Source organism: Cyanistes caeruleus, chromosome 3, assembly GCF_971803275.1.
Source record: "Cyanistes caeruleus chromosome 3, bCyaCae1.hap1.1, whole genome shotgun sequence".
Taxonomy (NCBI): Eukaryota; Metazoa; Chordata; class Aves; order Passeriformes; family Paridae; genus Cyanistes; species Cyanistes caeruleus.
Window position 1 is genome coordinate 20,883,648 of NC_141703.1, and position 25,318 is coordinate 20,908,965.

Below are 25,318 nucleotides of genomic sequence, written 5' to 3' on the forward strand. Positions count from 1 at the left end.
CATCAGAGGAGACACGAATTTGATTGTGTGATGGACCCCACTGGGAATGTCAGTTCAAAGCACACTTCAGGATGCCTGACTGGCTTTGTGAACTGTGTATACCCGATGGAACATGCAGGCTGGGTACCCTTGAGGGGTGCTAGTAATCAGAATTTCTGTCTTTCTAGAGTAGTGTTCTCCATGGTGTTTGTAGTTTCAGACATCCCACCAGGCAATCAAATTTGTTTGGCCGAATGTGATAGAATTTATTTTGCAGTATCAGCAACAAGGATGGATATCCAGTTTGACTAAAGTGATTGTGTGCACAACCTCCAGGCTTTTTTTGTTGGTATTATTGAGATTTTTTTTCTTGTATGATTCCAAAACATGGAGGTATGAGCCCTTAATTAATAGGCAAAGGCTGAGAAGAGCTCAGCCATTTAGCTGAGAATTCCTGGAGCATCTCAGTCCAGGGGAGATGATTCTGGCTCTTGCTTTACCCTGCAGCTTAAGCTAGAGACCATGTGAAGGGTGATCAAAGATCAAAAAGGCTGTGGGTGAGGATTTGAATATCTATGTGCTTATCCCCATATGTAGAATAATTATGCAAAATTATTGTTTGCATCTCTTCCACAAAATTTCATAATATTTCATCAGAGTTACTTATATTTTATTTTTTTTGTCTGTCCAAGGACAAATGGGGTTATAATTTTCAATAACTTTAAGGTGTTGAAATTGGAAAAAAAAAAACTTGCTGTTTTCTATTGCCCTTAGAGAAGCTAATTTGCAAGTAATTTCTCATGTGTCACACAAATTTTTACTTTGTATTGAAACAATAATTTTGAAAAAGTTTGTTTATTGTATTGTGCCGTGTTTGTTGTGTCATCTTTATGTTTTTTTTGGTTTTTTTTAAGGAAGAAAGCTCTATCTATTAGCATACTATTTTGCTCTCCAGTTATATAAGGAGAGCAAACACATTGGAAACAATTTTAGTTATTTTTCACTTCCTGGAGAAGAGATTTTTAATTTAGTTTTTTTTAGTGTGTCTTTTTGGGAAATCTTGATATAATTAACCATTTGAATAATTTCTGTTGGTTAATATGAAAGCTAAGATGCTAGTTGGCCAAGTTGGCTATGATGTAGAGTGTCCTGTGTGTTACATGAAGTTTCCTACAATACTGTAATTTAAGATACAGCCAGCTGAGCAGGAACTGCTGCATTATCCTATGGAAATATTGTAAGTCTTGTGAACAAACCATTCCATTTGGTACTAGTTTTCTCTAAAAACAGTAGTATTACTGCTTACATTGTAAATTCAGGTATTTAATCATATTACTATAATATAATAAAGTTAATTCAAATATGCCAGATCAGTTATGTTCAGACAGAGCACATCTGTGGTGCTTGGATGTCATGTGTACACACACACACTCCCCCCCACACACATATATGTACACATATGGGCAGACAGTAATGAAGTACATTTATTAGTCCATTACTAAAACAAATAAGAGACATGATATTTACTGATAGCTTAATTGTGACAGACCTTAGTGATTCACCTTGCAATTGTCTAAACTCTGTGGACAGATAATCTGTTTCAAAAATGAAGTTTCTGAAACACCTGAAGTTCTGGTTCTGACCATCACAAGAAAGTTCCCAGCCTGTGACAGTGAGAAATACCTGCTGGAGCTAACAGTCCTGTACACTAAAGGTTGCTTTCTCCATCTCCCTGGAGGGGGCTTGCTTTGATAAGCAGTCTTGGAGAGTGACCACCTTGTGTAGGATTGCATTCACAAAATAGGGCAGGTCTTCTGTCCTTTGACAGAGTAGTGGATTCACCACTCAGAATTTCTTTTGTATCAGAGGAAACATAAACTCAGCTTTTCTGATACCCTGGATGGTATCCCTTCACTCTCTGCAATACAAATTCTTTTATCACTGTGTTGTTTCCAAAGGTATAGAGCGTGAACTCAGCAGGGTAAGGCTGTACTCTCCTGTTTCTATTACACAGACAGAATTTCTATTCAGACAGAACTTTAGGTGTGTGATAAAATTTAACTGTTACATAGTACCACTCTGCATAGCTCTTAGTGAGCTTAAATTAATGTGAAAGATATTGAAATGACTCTGAATATTATGATTGCAGCTCCAAATATATAGTGAGAACTAACTAAACTAAAGCAATTAAACAGAAAAAATAAATAGCTATAGCATTAAGGTGGTATAAGATATCTCAGTAGAACTTAGTTCTTTCTAGAAATGTATTAATTCTATATAAAGGATACTTAGAGGTGCTCAAGTAGTTTATATCATGGTAGTTGGAGGTTGACCTCCTGGGTGCCATTGAGCTTAGCAGGAGCTTGGCCAACAGAATGAATGATGAAAGTAATAGGCCCAAGGCATGTTCATAAATTAAAATAATTTTGGCATTATGGATTGACAGTTTATTTGATTTTACATTATTTCGTGGTTGCCATGGGAAAATGACACACTGAAATACTTCCTTTTAATTGACATCATAGCTGAACTGATGCCAGTGACAAACAAGTTTCATTTGAGGAATGTGGGATCAGGTCTATTCAGATTATGCTTACCTTGCCACAAAGTTCAGCAAACGTGTTTTTAATAGCCCACAGAACTGTGACTAGTTATTTACAATTAAATATTGGTCCTGAACCTGTTTTCACTTGCAGCAGCAGGGGACCTGGCTGTTGGAAAAAAATGAGACATTTGAGTGCTCCATAAAATAAAAATAATTGTAAAAGTTGATTCAGGTAGGCTCTTCCCTGGGGCAAGCCTTGGATAATCACTCTACAGGTAACATAAAAAAGGAAAGGAGATGAGGCAGACAGTATCAGGACTGTTACCCTGCTTAAGTTGAGAAGACAAGTACAGTGGTGTGAATGGAGAGTGACTCTTGAGTAGCAGCAATATGTGATGGACTCAGAGTCTACAGCACTTAGCAGTCTGAGAGCAGTCAATAATACTGTTCAGAAATAATACTGCTGAAGAGCTGAAGTAAACTCCTCAGTTTCTGATTGTCTGAGTTATATCAGCAGCTGCTGGTTTCTTACACAGGTTTGAAAGGGAGCAAAAGGCAGTAATTATGTTGTGCCTTTTTTTGGGAACTGCTTGATATCTTTACAAGTTGAATCCTGTACAGGGAAGACGTCTTCTTGAAGCTGTATAAAATAAAGCTTGTAAAAATAAATTGATGTAACTACATTTTTAATGAGCTTGCATGTTTGGTCAGTAATGGTAATCAGTAATGTTTGTATAATATACTTAGACATGTACATGACATCTGGCTCAGGTTTGTGCATTACTTAGATTAAAGAATTAAATAAAAATGTAGTAAACATGACATACTAAAGTAAATTGAAAACTGGGTCATTGAAGGTAATTGTAAAAGTAAAATTTCCAAGTGGATGTGTTTTTGATAAATTCTACAAAAATGCTGCACCTTCTGTAGTTGGAAGTATTTCAGTGGTTACCAGGAGGCTGTGTTCAGTTCTGGTGTTTGTACTTTAGGAAAAAAAGAAAGAATGCAAAATATAGCACTTCAAAAGTTTAATGGGGTAAAATAATGGAAGAAAACAGGGCTCAGAATAAGAATGTGTAAAGCACTTCCTCCTGAAAGAGTTCAGAGTGTATCTATGCTTATGCTATATTTCAGTGGTTTTCCCCACAGGATTTGGAAATTGAACTCAGGACACCAGCAATCTCAGTAGGTGTTGTTGGAGAAAAGGTCAGCTCCTATGACCTGAGAAAAGTCTTCAGGGAAGAGTTAAGGCTGTGAGTGTCTTTTTGACATAAGTGCCAAAAATGTGAAGAGGGCTTATGTTCATTATCTGAGAGCTTTGTGTTTCCTAAGAATGAGAAAAAGTGGGTTCTCACAGCACTGGATTTCATTAAGGTATTTTGGACCCCTGATTCTCTGAGAATTGAGAATTGGAAAAATCAATCCTGTCACCTGGGGCAGCAAGTTCCCTGAAACATCAACACCAGAACAGTTGGATGCTAAACACTGGTGAAGATTGTGGTAACTGAAAAGCTAATTTTGTGAATTTAACACTTCACCTGTTTTCTAAAGGCTATTTTTTCCAGAAGACACCTGCAATGCACTATAAAATTGGATGGTTCTATCATTTTGTTCACAGCTGTAAATGCAGTGGAGAGTGATGGCTGGAGTCAGGTGAGGTGGTTGCTTACAGCCTGTGATGCTGGTGTGTATTCAGCCAGCCTGACTGGTGTTGCACAGCAGATGACAGATAGCCATGTCAGAACAACCAGTGTGAGTGTGACATTTTCCCCACCAGACCACGGACGAGCGAGTTTGGCTGCCGGACATCCGAGCGAGCAGGTGGTACCAGTTCCGCGTGGCTGCTGTGAACGTGCACGGGACGAGGGGCTTCACAGCACCCAGCAAGCACTTCCGTTCCTCCAGAGGTGAGTTCTCCCTCGTGCTGTCTGGTGCTCACCTTCCTCCCACTCACACCTGTGAGGAGTGCAGCCTGATCTGCCTGCTTTTGTGGCAGAAAGTTTTTAACAGGTGGGCTTTTGAGTAGTTTTGCCACTGACTTTAGAAATGGTGCAATGCTTGTTGGAAGTCAGCAAACAAATTACAAGTTGAAGTTTCATTATTCTTTTATCAGTAAGGGTCTGCATGAATAAAACTCCTTTGAAACATTCTCCACATGATTGGTATTAAACTGCATGACCCTGACCATTAAATATGAAAGAACTTGGGTTTCAGTGTGTTAATCAGAGAAGTTTATATTTTTTTCTTTTTAGTTATGAGAAACATGTTATTGTCATATGTTTAGTAGAGTACTGGAATGTTTTGTTGTCTGTATCTAAGTAATTGTAGCAGCATTCTTTTGAGGGAACTTTAGACTCTCTTAATATGACTTTCCCCTTTCTAGCACTAATTGTAAGTGCTTAAGAATAAAAAGTAACATAAATGCAAAGCAGTGTGTTTATGTTCATTAGAAAGGCATGCTTGATGATCCACAAAGTATTGTAGGAATTTTTGTTCATAGTTCTGGTTTTGAAAGCTATGGGGTAATTAAATAACCTTGAAAATTACTTCTGTACCAGTAAGTGGCACATGGGGGATGGAGGAGATAGAAATGGTTCTCCCATCCTGTGGAGTTCCTGGCATTCTCCATGGTGTGCTTTTGACCAACATGAAGAAGAATTTTCCCAGATAACTCTAAGGCATAGCATAGGGGTTAGCACAGGCCAGAAACTATTCCCATTAGACAGATGATCTGGATGTGGTCACCCTCTCTTAAAGGCAGTCAATAATGCAGGCATATCCAGACCACGCTAGTCGAGTACAGTGCCAGAGTATAAGATCCAGCACTCTTCACTCTAGTAATAGAAGCAGTTTCTAACAGAAAGACTTGCTGTTATCTTAGTAGTGACAGAATCTTTATAGTGGTGTAACTTTGCATACTTTGAGGAATGTACTTCCTCCTCTTTCTGCAGACAGGATATCTTGCAGTACAAGTGGTTGACATCTTTGGGTTCCTGTGTGCCTTTTAGCTTACTGTTTGGCCAGTCAGTCCTAGAAAAAAAATCTTTTTGGAGGTGCATTTCTAGAGGCATGCAAATACTTTTGCTGGTATGGAAGGTTTAATCACTTACTGAATAACTGTTAGCCTTAATAATTTTTTTGGTACTCTAGCTGTATTTGTGGTAGGAAGTTTGGCTGGCATAACTCTCCTGTTACTTCTGTGATGGCAAACTTTTTATGTATAGAAGTAGTATTTTAAGATATGTAAGTAGCATACCATTTCAGAAACATAAAACATAACATGCAGTTACTTTGAGCTGTGTTGAGTTTACTGTAAGAACTCTTTAGCAGCAGTACCTCTCTATTTCTTGAACAGCACCTCAGCAGATACAGCAGTTTGTTGCTGAATCTGGCTCTAACTTTCTTTTAAATTTAGATCCTTGACAGTTGTTTTACTGAGTTTGTAAATATTTTCCAACTGTTCTGCTTGAAACCACTATTACTGCAATTACAGAAAGGTATATCATGGTTGCACTGAGGTTTTGGCTTGAACATGACATTTTCAGGCAGGATTTGTATTACTTACAAAAAAATTGGCCCCCTACTGAGTGTGCTATCCATACTCAAAATGCCTTCCTTGGTAATGAATATAAGAATGTCTATGGTAAATCATCCTGAAGCTCTCTTTAGCCCAGAACCTGACCTCAGCCTGAGGTGGGTTTCTGGAAAACAGTGTAAGAGCAGGATAAGCACATGGGGGTATTTCTTCAGAATAGTCTCCCAGCTGGCAGTAATTTATGTTTCAGGAACTTGTGGTTTTGAAGTCATTGCATAAATACCAGAGTCCTCTTGTGGTCTCTGCAGCTACCCCTGAAGCACTTGCTGTCCTTGAGAACTGCTCATGGCTGTCCAGTGGAGGTGGAGAGCACTTTTAGGACTTTGTGACAAGGGCAGTGGGAGTCAGCAGTACCTCTGCTCTTACCTAATAAACCAAAGTTTTGATAATGGCAGCAAGTATGTAGTCAGCATTCTTCAAAAGGCTTCTGTAACTCTCAAAATAACTGTTTTCAAATCTGAACTCCAGCCCTTGGCGGAGGATTGTGAATTGACAGACAAGCAGCAGGGAGTTCAGTGAGCCATCAGCTTCATAGCCCCAATCAGCCTGTGCTGGCAGCTCATTTGGCCATTCTGGGGGCTGCAGAACTGTCAGTGGTTGTTATAAAGATGTTGAGTTTGCCAGATGAAATGCCTAGTCACTCTGGGTGACTCACATGAAGATGCTGCTAGGTGCTGACTGCTGGGAATGATAGTGGGATGCTTTGATTGGTGTCTCTGAGCCTCCATGTCCCCAGGTAGGCAGGCACAGTGGGAACAGCTACAGTGTCACACTGACATTTAATTACTACTTTGGAGCTCAGTGGGAAATGACAGCCCCTGCCTGGTAGAGAGGCAAGAAACTGCTGCTCAGATGTGCCTGGTTTTTTGAGTGCCAGCATCTACTGGCCCCTGCTGAGCTCCTACAGGCACATTTAACCTCCAGTTTGGAAAAGAAAAGTGGATTTTGGCACATCACCTTTGGACGTTTGCTGCCTGTCTGTGCTATGTTTGTGTGAAGCGTGGACAGAAATTCACATCAGTGTTTCACTTCACCCTGTTGTGCCAAGACCAAGAGAAGATTATTATCTTGGTCAGACTTAGCAGAAGGCTTCTTCAAAAATAAACCCTTTGATCAGGAAACATGACAGTAATTCCTAAGACAGTTTCTCACACAAGATACTGAACTTTTACCAATTGCTCATAAGTAATAATGAATAGAAAACTATTTGGGTTTTTTTTTTTTTCCTTTAAAGGAGGAAAAATATGATATTTAATCTAAATCTAGGAAGAAGTATGGCACCACAAAGTCTCTGTCATTAAATATTTTAAGATGTTAAGAGGAGTATTCAAAAACGTGCTGTAATTACTCAGAGAGAGAATTTTTGTCTGGTTACCACAGTACTGTTTTATACTGTTTTGTGTTTTTGAAAATGCAAAAAACATGCTCTCTATATAGACATAGAAAAATAAGGTTTTGTTTTATTCAAAATGACGTTAAGTCTTCTGAGGTAATTTTCATTAACTTTTTTATCACTAAATAAAGCCCCTCATTTTCCAAAGTAATTTAACTTCTCAGTCATAAAAAAAAAAGGAAAACAAGAGTATTTCATCAAGCATTTCAAGGCACCATTCACCTAGTTGTATTTTGAGGTCTGATCAACTGCAGCTTTTGATGCTCTTATACTGTAAACATTTGAGGTGAAGGTTTATTAGCTCTTCTACACTGCCTTGTGTCTTCATCTAGGATGAAAATTAATGTTTGCATTCATTTATAAATAGTAAATAAAGTGATATGGCTGAGAATTTTTGAAATATTAGGCAGAGCTCCTTTTTTAAAATGTTATTTATTCTTTTTCATAAAGAAAAGGAAGGGTTTGCATGTACTTCTCTGACATGATCCTTCATAGGGAATAGTGATGCTTTGTTTTGCCAAAATGCAGTTCCAAAATTACAAGATTCACAGGTTGGACTATGTCTGTGGCAGAGTGGCTGGAAAATCAAGTGAATACTGCTCTTAGAAAGTGGATGGGACTGTGCACATGGACTTATACATGGATACCGTCAGCTAAAATTGACCAAAATTTTCTGCTATTTTGGCAGTGGTTTCCACTTCTGTTTGCAGGGCTTATATATTTTGTGTGCTTTCCTTTTATCTTTGAGTGGCAACCATTTGCAATAGCAACAATAAATAAAGGTAGCTGAATACCTGACACAATATTTTTGATCCATAGAGATACAGATATCTTTCTATTCATATTTTGACTGGCTCTCTCCAAGCTGTTTCTTCTGGAAGCAGGAAAGAACTGCACCTACAATCCATAAATTAGTCTCCTTGGATGAAAACTATAATTTTCTTCCAGTAAGCAGGCACTGGATAGCTTACCCTAACTGGTCAGGAGCTGTTTGGCATTTGTAATACAATTTTTAATTTGTTGCATTTGGTTCAGAGTTCTTAGGCTACTTTTTTCCTAGCTTTTTATATGATGAGAATGAACTCTCAGTGAGACAGACTTCAGTTAACTCTAGGACTCAGTGTTAGGCATTTGTGTATTATATATTATTGGTCTGTAGGTAGGTACTGTGCCATTTCCAGGGACAAGGAGATCAACACAATGAGCCCAAACCATCTGACCCTTCCAGCTCTGCTAAAGGTTTTTATCTTCACCATGAAGGCAATTGCCAGCATACACTGGATAGATTGTCAAGCAAAAGGAAGCAGACAACATTGTTTCACAGCATATAAGTACCATGCTGGATGTGATTTCATGCATACATTACTGAGTGTTAGAAAAACCAGAACAGACACCCACTCATGGCAATAAAATTCTTTCTGTTGCTCCTTTGAGACCAATGATTTTTTTATGTTGTTGCACAGCTGGTTTATGTGTGCCATTTCCATCGGGCAGAGCCAGTCCTCCTGCTTACGCCGTGGAACTGTTTAATGGTTGGAAACTTGTCTGCAGAGCAGCTTCAGCACATTTTTAGAGTTGGAAGGTCTCATGTTTGAAAGATAGCAATGGGAAATCTATTTTAAGTCAGGAAAAACGCTCCATAAAAGACGGTTTAAATTATTGTCACACTTGCTCTCACTTTTACAGCTCAGAATGAGAATTCTGATTCCACTGCCATTATTCCCCTCTCTGACACCTATTCCAAATCATTTACTGTTTTCACTACAGTTGCCACATTAAAAGACAAAGTGGATGCACTGCAGCAGCGTGTCATGTTATTCACGTGTATAACTGGCCCATACACTTTTTTAAGGTTTTGCAAAAGTGTTTCCAGATACTATTGATTTAAAGAATTTTGGAAAATATAAACTGTTACTATGTTCACAAATATGAATGTGAGAAGATGTTGATTTTGAAATGGTGATTATATGAGGGTTTTCTTTCCTTCCTTTATTTGGAGTAAGAAATCCTCCCTTTTGGGGACTGGAGACAGAATTTCACTTGTAATGGCTGAGTAGCCAGCAAGACAGGAATTTAAGTCCTTTGGGTATTCTCAAGCCAAACACAATCCAGACAAATGGAGTACTTTCCCTATGTGCTGGAACAGCAGCTTCAGCCTTGACCTAATGAAGCTATCATTTCTAGCAGTGAGAAGCGATTTACTTGTCAGGCTGCTGAGACCAGAAGTTTTTTGGAGTTGAAGACAGCTGTCTGTGCCAAATTCTGGGATATATAGAATGACTTGTATTTTATTTGCATTGTCGTATAAACTGCAAAGGAAAAGCTGCAACTAGCATCGCTCTTTCTGCAAACCAAAGAATTTGATTTAACACTCAGATGAATTCATGTATATAAAGTTTCAGTACTTTGCATTTGAAAAACTGGCAGCAGTTTCCATTCCAGTAATTTTACATCTGTGTATTTGAATTATACATGTGGGCAGTCAGTCAAAGGGATCACAGGTATATGAAGACTATCAGTAGAATGGCTATTAGCTTTATAGTTAGGTTAACAAACACCTTGTGTAGTCAGCTTTATGATTCACTACCAGTTATTGGACCTTGAAGTATTTTAGCACAAGTTGTATAGTGCTTTTAATATCTACTTGGACATAAGGGTAACAGACCACCTTGTAGAAGCATGACTTCTCCATTCAATATGCAGAAAAAAATCAGCTGATCTGTTATGTGCTAAGTGGCTGGCATGCATTGTAGAGGAGCATGCTCATAAACATGTCACAGGTTTTTTTCAGGTTTTTTTTTCTGTATTCTTGTTTTTTTGGGAGGCCTGGGGGATGTAGGTTTTTTTAAAATGCTTTCTTTGAAGGTGGAGTTTGGATTGTTTGGTTTTTCTTCATGTTTAGAGAGATCACATTATCTTACCCTACTATTCCTTCTCACTTGTCTGCTTTGCTGGTGAAACTAAATCCTTTCAAATGAAGAAACAATTATAATTATTGGGTTCTTAGCTTACAAAATGATCATTCTGTCACTTGTAATAGTGATGAGTGTCAGAGAAATACATCAGAATAGAGGAATAAATTACACAGTGGTATTGAAATACTAAATATGAAATGGATCCTAATGTGATATAAAATGCTCAATGAGTGTGTTAATATTTCAGGTAATGCACCCTAAATGCACAAAATATTTTACTGATGCATCCATACAAGCAGACAGGACTTTTTTTCAGTTGATTAAATGCAAAACTGTAGTAAGTTTTGTTTGTCTTTTATATTTTATAACTTTATAGGTTATTATTTTCTTAATCTGTCTACTAATTTTAATAAAGCTCATATAGAAAATGTGTTACTTTCAGTGTCTCACCTTTTCATGTCTGTTATCTGCAGATCTCTTCCTTTCTGTCTTCTAACAACACCACAGTTCTTGTTCAAAGGCATTTTTGTGGATGACATTTGAGAGGCTTGCAAAAGAGTTTTTGAAGAAAGAGGGCACTCAGGAAAATATCTGCTATTGCTGATTTTTTTTCACATTTTATCCCTTTTAAGATGACATTCTTTCAAGCCTTTACTGTAAATTACCCAGTGATTTTTAATGCAATGTTTGTATTCTCACACTGCAAAGTAGAAACACTAATAGATATTCTTTCAAATGTGGGTAGCATTTTGTCTGCTGGCTGGACTGTGTCTAGTGAGCACAGGAGAAATACTGCTGATAAAGTAATGTTTTTAATAAACTGTGCAATTATAATAAGTACAGGGTGATACACTGGTGCTATATTATATATATTTAAATGTAAATAAATAATATTATAATATAGATTTTTATATTTATATATAATATTATAATATATATATTTATATATATTTTTATATATTATATATATTTAAAAGAAATAATCTGTTGATTTCAGTACACACATAGTTCTTACTGCTTTCGTTTGCTGGAATGAACATAGAAACATTTGAAAAGAAAGAATCTAAATTTGGTCATTTGCTTTTAGGCCTACAAAAAATAGGTGAAGAGAACTTCAAAATGTTTTTAATCATAAAGTGCACTTTGTCTAAAGGAGCTATTTGATTTAACTTTTACATCTTTTTTTAAATGACTCTCTCTTGTAGATGAGGAATGTAAACAAATGTATTTTATAGGTTGAATTATTTTTGCTTATATCTGAAACACTTTAATTTTATCCCATATGTTTTGTATACATAATACATGATGCATAGCACTTCTGGGAGATACCCTGAATAATTCACCTACAGTAATATGATCATGTTGCACTTCAGGTGATAAATGTTTTATATCCCTAATATAATGTCATATAACATAAAAAAGCCCCTAACATTTTAAATAAGTGAAGATGAATGCTTAATAAATGTCTTAGATATGTGAATCATGATTCTGTTCATATTTAATTTACCTAAATTGCATTTTATACCTACTTATTTATTAATAGAAGTAAATGAAAAATTGTATGAGAGAATAGCAAAAACCATTTTGTTAATTCGTTCTTTAATTCTGGAATAAATAGTTTAGCATTCTTTAAAATGGAGTGGTTGGCAACTTCACAGGTAAGGAAATAAGCAAAACAGCAGTGCTTCTCTAAAGCCAGAAAAAAAATACCAACTGACTTGCTAGTGGATTAAAAAACACAAGTGTGAAGTGAAGCATTCTTATTATTTGGAAATCGTTAAATTTCTAGAATTTTTAAGTGTGCTTTGTAACTTTTATTGCCAAAAATTAGGTTGAATTATGTGTGAGGGAACAGGGACATCCATTACTATTTAACTAAAATGGAATGTGTGAGGAAACAGGAATATCCATTGTTTTTTCAGCAAAAGTCCTGTTCAATAACAGGAGTATGTCATTATTTCACATCTGCTGATCTTTAAAAGGGAAATGCTGTCTTTATTAATTCCGAATGTGTCTTTTTTTATAAACTAAATGATGGAATTTTTCAGTGAGACCATTTGTCATAGGAATTATCTGATGAATTAAGTATGCCTGGAATGTTTATTTAACAGCTCATTTACCATTATAAAATAATGCAGGTGAACCATACAGTAAATGAATGTCTGATGTCCCCTCCTCACACCTCCAGTTTCATTTCTGGTAAATAAGTAGTGATGGCTCATATGACTTTAAGTTTGTAACATGTCCTAATTGCTAGGAATTTCCTTTAGTCTTCTGATACAGTTTTAGTTTTGTTTGTTTGTTTGCTTATTTTTACTTGTTTGGGTTTTCTGTTTGTTTGTTTTTTGGTTTTTCTTGGGGGGGTTTGGGTCTCACTGCTTACTTCTATGTAAGTTTTCTTTTTGTAGCTTCCATATATTTTGTCATCAGTTTTTGGCTGCCAGACATTTAAAAAAGAGTAGCAATTAAAAAGTGGTATTAAAAAGTAGGAGCTGGGAAACAGCAAACTGGACTTTCAGAAGCTTTGTTGCGAAGTCTTCATTGATTCACATTACTTGGGACCAGGATATTATGTAGTGAGTCCACAAGGAGGACATTAAATTCAGTATTGGAAAAGATTCAATATTAAATCTTATTAAAACTCTGTTATGTGTCCTTGGCTCCAGAGTCAGCACAAAGACAACTGAAACAATAATATCTCAGTTGATATTGACCAGGAATTGAACCAGAATACTGAAATAAATCAAAGGAATAGCTAATTGCTTTTTGACATTCTAAAAAAAAACCCTATAGATTTCTGCCACGGTGTAATATATCATTATGCTTTAATTACATTTATTCTAAGGAAGTGTTTATGTCCCATGGTGGTAGATATCAATATTAGAATTTTGAAGAAAGATTCAACGTGTCAAAACATAATTTTATCATCTGAGAATTATCTGGCAATGAAAAAATTCTCAATGTTTCAGCCATGGAGCTCTGTGATGACTCTGCAAGGCCGCCTGTAGAACATGAGTGTTTTACACTCACTGTGTATTTAAAGTAGTGAGTGACAGAAGGAAAACTGATAGTCTGGTACATTTTGATAAAACTTCATAATGCTTGTGAACTATCAACAACACAGAATAATGACAAACTAGTGGTTACCCATAATTTTTATTTCAGTAGAGTTTGAATTTCTAGAATTTACAAGCCACATCAGTTATGGGGTGTCTTTGCCTGAATCTTCCTAAATGTATTTAGAGTGCTTGGTCCAGCTTGTGAATGCCTTGTAAATAGATGAGGTGAAGATAACCTTTGCCTTACTGAAGATAGTTTTTCCCTTAGAATATTTTCATTTTTTTCTAAATTCTAGATCCGTCTGCTCCACCAGCTCCATCTAATATCAGGATTGCCAATATCAGTGCCAACAATGATGGGAGTGTAAATGCAATGATTACTTGGGATCTTCCAGAGGAGCCTGATATCCCAGTGCACCACTACAAAGTCTTCTGGAGCTGGACGTACAGCAAATATGTAATTCCAGCAAAAAAAAAGAGAAGGAAGATTACCAATGGGGTAAGAAAGAAATCCGGAACTGGGACAGAAATAAGGTTTTTTTTGAGACAAAATAGAGTGTAACTATAAAGTGTGTGGTAAGTTCCAGTGATTTTAGCCACTGGTAAAGTAGTGATCCTAATTTTAAATATCACAAAGCCCATAGAAAATTTTGAGCTCTCAGTCTTTTTCTTACACTGTACTTGGGAAGAGAAGTAAACTTCTGCCTTAGAATACAGGTAAATGTGGTAAGATTTTTCATGAAAGACGGATGAAAAGTTAAACGCTGTTAGTCCTCTAAATTTAGTCTGAGTTGTACATCAGAAACCCCAGAGAATTTTAAAATTGACTTGGGTCTTTCATACCTTTCCACAGGGTACTTCCTACATACAAATAATATTTAAAAAGGTCCATTGGAATATTACAGAAATTGAGACCAAGTTCTGACCTTGAATATAGGGAAATACAGGGTGTATTTTATAGAAATGGCAGGCTCATACAACATCTATTATATTACTCTTGACTTGTACTTTTTCTTCTGCATTGTGTCATGGAACTGCACAGCAATGCCAGTGAGATTCAGGACACTCCAGATGCTGTTGCTAATCAATGGTCATATAAATATTGTAGCAGCTTTTAGGCTAAAGAATGGCAAATGCGTGAACATTTAAAAAACAAACAAAAAAGAAAGGTAGCAAAGTCTTAATTGTTAAAGATCACCGAAGATTATTTTTGTTCAGTTTTTACCTTTAGATGTAGCCCAACCCAAATAATTCCGTACTGATTTCCATATGAATTCATTCTAGGTAGGCATTGAATTAGTTTGACTATAATATTGACACTGTTAATCAAGAGTTATAGTCAATATGTCAGCTCTAAACAAGTAAAGGTAATTGATGCTAAATCGTTTTTGGCAATCCCCTTTGTAACACATCCCAAGAGTTAAATATGGGATGGTTACCTTGGTACATGGTTATCTTTTTTACTCTGCATGGACTGTCAAACTTAAAAGGCATAAAGAATTTTAATGAAAATGTGGAGTAATATCTTCCATGTGGCATATGGACTAGAACAATATTTTTTATAATTAAATCTAGGAAAAAACCCCATAAGACTGAGAAGGCTAGACTCTTCTTTACAATATTATGTGCCTTGCCTTAAGGTGTGGGTTTTTGACTGCAGAATGATAAATCTAATCTTTTGTTTCCCCATTTTATCCACTTCTGTGACATTGGAAACTGTATTTTTTCTATACTACTTTCCATTCTACACAGGAAAAGTGATCTTTCAAATGAGATGGTATTTTTGGTTAGTGTTTGTTTTTTAAGTTTTTATTTTCAATAGCTGAAACAAATAGAGTGTATTGAAAAATGTATTAAATGCTGGACTTCAGCTATCTTCAGACTAGCTGTCTCTAGAAAAAAGTTTTCAATTGGTTTACTAACACAGAAATTGGGCAATAAAGTGCCTAAATTCCTTTTGCTAAAATGGTTTTGGCATAAGAGAAAAAGCTTGTTATATAGAAGAAGGCCCCTTAGGTTTTGCCTAAACAATAGTTTTGAAATTGCCAAGGAACTGCCAAAATTATGCAAACATCAAGTAGGTTAGTATTTTTAAAATGACACAGAAGAACGGAGTCCAGTTAAAGAAGCCTTTTACAGAAAGGACATTTTGCTCTGAAATTTATGTATGGGTTTTCTAACTTCAAAAACGTAGTGTGCCTAAGATAACAAGCCTGCTATTAATAAAGGCCTGTGTTTCAGCAATATTGTAACTGCTTTGTATGTTTATTCTATTACAGGCCCAAAATTATGTGGTCCTGGAGGGGCTCCAACCCAACAGCAACTACAATGTAGAGCTGCAGGCAGTAACACGTTGGGGTCAGATACGCCTAAAAAGTGCTAAGGTTTCTCTCCATTTTAGCACGACTCAGGACATCAGGAATAACAGTGAGTAATCATACTCAAAACATCTGAATTCTTTCTCTCTCCTTTATCTGGAACTTGAATGTTTTATATAATGAGTTCTTAAATTTTGAAATATCATTTTCTTAAAGCGGGCTGTTCCATAGCACAATGATCATCTCCTGGTCAAGCTGAGTAACCTTCTCGTGTTAAATTTCTTATTTAAAAAGTGGTGACAGTTTTTGCCTAATCCTTTGACTTAGATTCTACTCACCTAAAATGAACAGTTGCAAAGAAAATGGAAGCCTTTGCATAACTGTAGTGTTCATATTTTTTAGAATCAGTATAGGCAAAAATACTGTTTCTAAATGGATGATATAAATTTTGTGTGTCTTAACTGGACAGTATTAACCTGCAGTGTTTTTTAAAATCCTGTCTATTTTTAGTAGACCAATAATTCAGATTATTGAAACACGAAAACTTGTGTCTACTATGAATTGATGTATAAAATGTTGACTCTTCTTTTAGGGAATCTAAAACATTCCATGTCTGACAACCATGCATTCTCAAAATGTAGTACATATAGGACCCATACTCAAATTAAAATCTCAAGATGTTTAGATATTAGGTTATATATTGTTAAGGTCTTTAGAACCTCACATGCTAAGTAATATAATTACAAACTGTATCTGAATCTGGCAGAAAACCACAATTCTTAGCCTTGTTTAAATGCTATTTATACAATTATAGTACAATACTGAATTACTGCCCCAGTTGCTGGTGGGTTTCTGATTAACTAATACAGCAGAGTTCTGAAATAAATGTTAAAGAGTATGATTTTAATTATTCTGCCATGACTTCATTTCATTTTCTATTCATTTACATTCTTTCTTTAAAGTACTCTCACAGTTTAAATTTGTAGCCATTTTCATAAGAGAACTGTAATTACTTTCAACCTCACTAATCAACTGCTGTTGTTGCCATATTCCGTTTGGGTATACATAAAATATTGTAATGTGGTTGTTAGCTATAACAGACCTTCTTGTCTGTGTTTGCTTCACATATTAATGTACCAAGAAATAAAAATAAGCTGAAGTATCCTTCTTTTCCCCATATTAAGCTAATATTTGCTACTTGTTTGGGCCATCTTGAGAGACAGCAGATAGTCAAGTTTTCATCTCTTCCATACATAGAGTCTTGGCTTCAAATCCATATCAGAATATCAGCTTGAATCTCCAAAGCCTGTATATTAGGCAAGTTAAATCCTCAGTGAAGACCAGTATAAGTGATTATAAGAGTTCTGCTTTTTCCTTATTGGACCTCCTAGATTGTACCTGTGCTTTTTTTTATCCTCTAGAAAAGTAGCTTAGTTTGCACGACTGTGCATGATATCACAATCTTCTTGCAGTTACCACATCAAGTTCTTCTTCTTTTTCCATATGTAGACAGGAGATGCAATAGAGGAAAAAATAACTGTGGGAACTGAGTGCTTAATTCCATACACTGAGCCATTGAGCTCCACTAGAAGCATACCATTGGTGTTTATGAGAGTCTTCAAATTTTGCTGATTCTTTTCCTAAGAATTTTTTGTGGGGCTTGCTACTTCTTTTCTTCTCTTTTTTCCTCTCACTGCAAAGTTCACTAGATAAATAAGCAAAAATTTTTCTTCTGCATCCTCCCCCTACCCAATTTCCTGCTGTTTTGATAAAGTTTCTGTGAAGTTCTGGCTCTCAGTGCTAAACTTTAAGGTATTTAATATTCAGTCCAGTCATCTTGGCTGTCGTGTCACCACATGACATCACAGCTTCATGGAAGATTCCAACTCACAGCTGAGTTTAAGTTAAATTAATCCTGATGTTGAGGTTTTACCTGACTGAGGTTTGTCTATGTCCTGCTAAGTGGGAGAAAATTCTATGTGCCATTATATACAACTAGCCAAAGAGAAAATGGGCAAGCTTTTTAGGTTCTTAGTCTCATTTTATTATTAGTAGAGCTTTATAAATGTTTCCATCTTGGGAGCAGGGATAATTAATCAATTGACCTTTGTCATACTTTATTGGTACTCCTGACATTAGGTGAGACCATCATAATCTTTAAACATGAGAGTAAATAAAGACTTTCCATATTAAAAAATTGGATTACTCAACTTTTACACTGAAGCTGAGTAATTGAGATATGAGCGTTTCATTTTTTTGTACTGTTCTGTACTTACTGTGAGGAATGCTTCCACAGGTAGGGCTGTGTTAGCTCTCCATGGCCTCACTAATGTTCTGACTCTGTTGGTCTGTATCACCCCTGGGTTTATATTGAGAGAAGATCTTTGTTTTGGTTTTCTCTCTTTAAAACATTGGGCTTTTCAGAATCTGATGCAGGTCACATCTGAGTTATTACTTATAAATCCTCTACCAAATGGAGTTAATTTATACCTCACCTGTGACTTGGCTGCTTCATCATTGTCTGTCTGCTGCAGTGGCACCTCTTTCCTGTTGTTGTCACAACTAGATTTAAACTTATGTCTAATTAGTACAGACTTTCTAATGCCTTGTGCTGTTTTTTGCTTTACTGGGGAGACTTTCCTGTACTAAAAGGTTCATTAATTGTTGGATTGTATTTTAAACTAGAGTAAAACTATATTGAGAACAATATCTTTTTAATCTCGTATACTTCAAGAATTTTAGCTGTTCAAATTATGAACATCCATTTATTTAATGATCAGTATTTTATTTTTAACTGCAAATCAGTGCCAACGAAAACATATATTTTTTTAGAGTATTTCAGTAATACATTTATAGAAAAATCTGAGCATCCCCTCCCATAAAGCAGTGAGGTAAAGGAGTCAAGATTCTTTGAACCTAAACCACTGATGTCACACATTTTAATTGATGGAGCACTCTGCTAAGAGGTGTATTTAAGCCTTTTTGGATATTTTTTTAAATGGCTAGATTATATTTTACATAGAAAAGCAAGTAAAAACTACTTCTAGAGGAGATGCAAATTCATCTTCCATATCTCACTCAGGTCCAGAGACAGTCCTGCTTGATGTACTTTCGAGAATACTTAGAAGCAGATGGAAAAATATTAAAAAGAAATAAAAAAAATCGCCTGAAATATTATCTAGGACATGACATTCAAGGCTTATCTTTATTTTGGGACTTCCATGGCCATTGGGAAGTAATTCCAGAAGCAACATGCCAATTTTGCTGAAGTCCCACTGTCAGATGCTCTGCTCTGTGTGGAATTAAGCTCTGGTTTTTAGGTGTCTGGTCCTATTATCAGAGTAGAGATAGCCCATACCCCTCGGAAGTAATTTAGTCCTACACACCTCTGTGAGCTTTGACCTCAGCCCTCCGGCATTACATTTCCCCACACTCAGAAATGCATTGCCTCACTATATTTGTGTGCTTCACTTCTGGGAAATGTAGCAAGATTCTTGCTTGATCTTTATATAGAAGTATTCCAAATTGGTGTCCTGGTTTTTGTGGAAGTGGAGCACGCAGAGAATAGCAAAGCAGAGATTTAATAAAATTAAAATAATTTAAATTGAGGAATACCTAATAGGTTTTAGTTGTACTCCTCTCAATAACTTTTTCCTTTCCATAAAGGTAGTAGCAACATTATGGTTACCTTTAGAAAGAATTTCATGAAGTTTGGTAATAATTTAAAACAAACAAAATGAAAAATTGTATCAGATTCAGCAAAGGTCTGAGAAAGTAAAATTTGGCCAGAAAGCAAGTAAGTTTCACTTGAAGCTGTATATAAGGCAAAATATTCAAATTTATGTGTTTCTTGTGGCAATTATTGAAACCTGAATCTTGCCCTCTTTCTCTCAAGTATATTTAGTTTTAATTTAGGTGTAATATTTAATGAAATTCAGCTTTTTTTTTTTTCTTATGATCTGATCCTCCTAATTGGATCAGATACATTTGCAAGTGTGCAATGAAAAGTGCAGATTGAATGAATGCTTCTTTCTCTTTAACTGAAAATATCTGTAAGTACTGTCAACCCTGCTAAATGTTGATAAATTTTTACCAAACAAAATGCTTGATGAAGGACATCCAATTGCAGTTGCTTGTTGGTAGCAAGGCACACAGCCCCAGGGGAATTGCTGAAAGAAAATTCTGCTCTTGCAGTGTTTTCCTAAGCATTCACCATTCACTGTTGGGAACAGGAAAGGGGGCAAGACAGATCTTTAATCTGACCACAGTGTTCTTATACAGCATACCAGAGGACTATATTTACTTTGATGTAGTAACCATGTGTGGCAATCTGTGGGTTACGTTCAATGCTGTCCTTGGATTTTGTGCATATTCAATCACTGCGTGAGTATAAAGACTGAGAAGTATTACAGAGAGCTACTGGTAGATACCGTGCCTGTTTAAAAAATCTTTTGTGTTAACATTTCTTGTTCTTGGGGAAATAAATACAGTCCATTTTCTTATTACTCTTCAGAAAATTTACAGAGCATTTCCCTGTAAAAACATACTTGTCTTTTTGGTCACTTTCTAAATTTGACTGAATTTCAAACAAGTAATTTTTCAACCACTCTGGACAGTTAATTCTTTATTTCATTTAGGTAAGAAATGGAAATAAGATCATTTGGAATAAAGATACTATTATTTTCTGAATTTCAGCAAATTTGGCATAGTCATTATACAGCACTGTAGTTGACTAAATAGTTTCCCGATTATTCTGTGTATTGCAGAGGAAAGGACATCTGCTGGGAAACCACAGAAAGGAATGGTCGATCCTTACCCAACCTTTCAAAGAAGGAAAACCACTCGTTTGCTTAAAATTGGAACTCCCTTCTATCAGGACAATCAACTTCAGGTCAAAGTCTACTGGAAGAAGACAGGTTTGTCAAATTTTGCTGTACTATTTTCTTTAAGGAGGACTCATAATCCATCTCAGAGTTGTAAAATATTAACATAATATTATAAGTAATTAATTGTTGAATCCTACACCCATCCTTCATCCCTTCATATTCACATTAGAGGGAAACATTGGGTCTCCTCTTTGTGTTATGTCTGTGTATATATCTTACAGAAGGAAATTACATGAATCAGCTGCCCAAAAATTATAGTCAGTCATGCTGGGACTCTGAATCTTCACAGAGCTGAGACAATTTTTATTTTGGTAGAAATTACCTCTGTAAAGTTTTAAATAGCAGAATTTAGCATTACCCACAAGAGTTTTGAGGAACATATAAATGGTTGGCTTTATGCCAAACTTCATCAATCATCTTGATTTAGAACAGAATGAATGGTTGGTCACAACCAGAAAACATCTTGAAGTTAGTTTTCTTCTAGGCTGCATCCTTCTGGTTTTCAGAAAAATCTTAACAACAATTTTCTGGTTTAGTCCTCTAGTCAAGAGGAAAATGACATAAATTTAAAGTGTCTGTTAATATTCAGAAATCAATGAAGGGATTTTCCTTTCTTGTCCTCCAAGAGCATATAGGTTGCTCCAGTTTGGCTATAACAGGTTAATATGCTGTTATTTCAAAATGTGCTTATGCTGTTCATTTTTTAACTTGGAGCAGTCTACATGTGTATCAATACCACTAAATTAAATTAATTCAATTTCTGTGCCTAAAATAAAGGGCTGTGAAGTGGATAGTCATGTTTTCTTCTTGAATTTTTCAAAGAGTTTCAGAAATATTTAAATGCTTTTGGGCTTAGATGCGTGTGGCAGCACCCTGATTGAGGACAGGCTATATAAATGTTCAGTTATGCTGTGCAACATAGGAATATGTCACACTGGATATTGTGGATTTTGAGAGGTATCCTTTGCTTCTCATCCTTTGCCTGCCTTTTTGGATGGTTACCTTCCAGGTCTTGCTATGCCAATTATTTTCAAATCCATCTTTATTCCTCCCTAAAACCTGCAAGCTTTGGTTCAGCTGAGTACATGCACATTTTGAATATTTGTCCCTGTCTTGGCTATGCTAGTTTTTTGGGGTTTTTTTTCTTGCTTTCCCCATCATATTTCATCTTTGGGTTGCTTCATGGAAAGCTGGAACAATTTAAAGTTTAAATAAAGGTTGATGAAATTTTCATTGGGAATATTCAGTTTACCAAAAAATGTGGTTTTTGTTATCCAAAGTGAGATTTATATATTCTGAGCTTTGTCAGGACTGATCACCTTAAATTTTAGCCCTCTTCAAGTGAGATGTCAACTCATTGTCCAAGCTCCTTTTATTGTTAGAAAAGAAAAACAGGTGACTTATGAAGCAATTCATCCCCCACAGCAGCAGAATTGCTCTCTGGAGATGCCTCCCTTTTTTACTGAGAACAGAGGGGAGCCTAGACAGCTCATTTGTAGAAAGCTTAGAGATGCCTAATGACTCTCTGTGAGCTGAGGTTCTTTCTTGGCAGTTTGTGCTGAAAAAAATGAGGGACAGGATTCAAAGATGAGGAGACAATGGTGTCTCCCACAGGCATCAGACAAGGTTGTGCAACTCACAGTCTGCAGGCAAGATACTCAGCCCAGTGGAGCAATCAATCCTGCTGCAGCTGTTTTCCTGCCAGCCTGCTGCCAGAAGAAAGATCATGTGTCCTGTGACCAAAATGCCAGCACCCCTAATGGCATCCACCTTGTGAATAGTTTGCCAAAATTAGTTATACTTAATGGAGGGAAAATCCTTAGCAGAACACAATATTCTTGTTCCAACACAGATATTGTGAATTAGTGGTCCACTATATATAATGGTGTTATAACACAGCTATTGAACTTAGAGGCAGTGTACCATAGAAACTTAAGTGTTTCCATCTAAATCTGGAGTTGAATCTCACTGTCTGCTACATACCTGGAAATGTCTATAAAAAGAAATAGGGTAGTCAGCATTGTTATAGAACTCCTAGTTTGGAAATAGGAGGATTTCAAAGTGATGTAATTTCCAGAATTGGAGAATGTCAAAGACAGCTGTGTCACAGACCTGTCAAAAATGACATGGATGTACATGCTGTCACCTTGTGCCAGGGGTGTACTAGCTGAGTTGCTGAGTTGCTGACTGTACAGCTGACTCATCTTGTGTGGAGCTGTGTGCATCCAGTTACGTACGAGCACATCCAGAAACCCATTCTGGCCCTGGCTGGGGGCAAGTTCTGTGAGGCCCCCTGTGGTGTTTAGGTACCTGCCCTGGCCATGAAGTGGAAGATTCCTTCCTCTTTCTTGCAGAACAAGCAGTGATAGCAAAGGTGTGTGAAGGGGGCAGAATATGGCAGTTCATCACACTTACCTTCTTTTTTTTCTTTTTTGAAAAGAAGACATCAGTATTCTGATTGACAGCACATGCAGTAACACAGCAGGAACCATTGCATTTTAGTGTGGAACTAAAATATAGCCAATTACCTGCTCCTGACAAACCAGCAGCTTCTATAAGCTCTTGCAAGAGTTTGGAGATTATGTAGTGCATGGAGGAGGTACTGTAAATTTGCTAGTAGCAATTTACTGCAGAGCAGGTCTGTGTGACTGTGCAAGGAACACAGCAGGAAAATCACATTGTCTTCATGAAAAACAGCAGTTACTGAGACAGCTGTGCTGGGAGCTGTACCCACACATCTTTCACCTTTATGAACCGTACTAGATAGTGTTTAGGGAGTTGTAGGAGGTAGTAGAGTGCAGCAACGATAATAGGAAATACTGAGAGACCTTACTAGAGCCTGCTTAGTGGCATGACATCTATATTTATTGCAGGTAGACAATCAGAGTTCAAATATTTCCTGACCAAAAATTTGACCTATTTGTCTCCTACATGGTGGGTGAACGCAGAAGTCCATGTTGATTGCGCTAATATTCTCATTTTTGTGTAGTTTGCTATTAAAAATCAGCACTTTTTTGGTGGAGAAACACAGCCATTCTGTAGTCCTAAATTAGAATGTATAACTTGAAACCAGAAAAATGAAGAGGCCAGCATGAAACCATGTGAAATAAGTAGGTTGTTAAGCATAAGGATTACCATGATAAAAAAATTATTCAAGAAATAAACACGTCAAGCTTAAACATACTGGACATTTATAAATCAGTCAAATTTCACGTGGTTGTGTGGTAGTCTTGGCTTTGTCTGACGTAATTTTCAAGTATTTTTGGACTTTCTGTGTTAGACTTCATGACATGAACAAGAGATGGCTGCAGAGATGATGAAATAAAAATGTTATTTGGATTTTGGATGAGCTTTTTTTAGATGAAGGTTTATCACAGAAGTTATCAAAAAATCACAGAATGGCTTGGTTAGGATGGGATCTCTGGAGATGATCTAGTCCAACCTCCCTGCTAAGGCAGGTTCACTTGGAGTAGATTGCACAGGATCATGTCCATACAGGTTTCAAATATGTTTCAGAGAAAGAGTCTCCACAATGCTTCTGGGCATCCTGTTACAGTGTTCTGTCACCCTCAAGATAAAGGACTTTTTCCTCATTTAGATGAACTTTCTCTGTTTCAGTTTCTGCACATTGTCCCTTGTCCTGTCACTGGGCACAGCTGAGAAGACTGTGGCCCCATCTTCCTGATACTCATTCTTAAGATACTTGTAAGCATTGATCTGATCTCCTCTCAGTCTCTATTCTTCAGGCTGAACAGACCCAGCTAACTCAGCCTTTCCTCATGAGAGGCTCCATCCCCTTAATCATCTTTGTTGCTCTCCAGTGGACCAGCTCCAGGAGCTCTGTGTCTCTCTTGTCCTGAGGAGCCCAGAACTGGCCACAGCACTCCAGATGTGCCTCAGCAGGGCTGAGCAGAGGGGCAGGATCACCTCCCTGCTGGCAATGCTCTTCCTAATGCCCCCCAGGATCCCATTGGCCTTCTTGGCCACCAGGGCACACGGCTGGCTCATGGACAGATGGTTGTCCACCATCACCCCCAGGTTCTTCTCCACAGAGCTGCTTTTCAGCAGGTCAGCTCCCAGCCTGTGCTGGTACTGAGGGTTGTTCCTCCCCAGGTGCAGGACCCTGCCTTTGCCTTTGCTGAAATTTACTGAACTTTGTTTCACCCTATGGTTGCCCTTGTTTTGCTGAAATAGTTTCTTTTAGCTGTAATGAAAAGTTTTAATAGCTGCTAAAACAGAAGTCTTTCTCTTAGTAACAACAGAGTTATTACTTTTCTATATTAACAACTGCTCAGAATTTTTATTGTCATCCTAATTCAGTGGTCATGCCATTCTGTGGCAACCAGAGATTTTTAAATTTTTTAAAAATTTCCTTCTAAACCAAGATGGCTCTCTAAAAGAGTTTTTGCTGTGTCCCAACACTAGCCTCCCAGCACACCACAGATCACAGAAACAGAGGGAAAGACCTGTGTGGATTGCTTATATCATTAAAAGAAACACAAACATGCTCCTTAGGTTGTTTTAGATTATTTATTTATTTTCATTGATCCCATTTTAGCTGAGAAACTATTTTGCTTTTGAATTTGAATCATTTTACTCAGTCTAAAGAGCTAAATGTAGGTCAGAAT

General features: G+C 36.7%; 1 protein-coding gene across 2 annotated transcripts in view; it reads left to right on the forward strand.

The window, feature by feature from the left end:
- ANOS1 (anosmin 1) overlaps positions 1-25,318 on the forward strand; it is a 129,567-nt gene that overhangs the window by 78,661 nt on the left and 25,588 nt on the right. For both annotated transcript variants that reach the window (XM_086880145.1, XM_086880146.1), the window contains exons 6-9: positions 4,302-4,431; positions 13,783-13,985; positions 15,766-15,913; positions 20,571-20,720. In XM_086880145.1, coding sequence (XP_086736271.1) covers positions 4,302-4,431; positions 13,783-13,985; positions 15,766-15,913; positions 20,571-20,720 — 631 coding nt within the window. The remainder of the gene's footprint in view (positions 1-4,301; positions 4,432-13,782; positions 13,986-15,765; positions 15,914-20,570; positions 20,721-25,318) is intronic.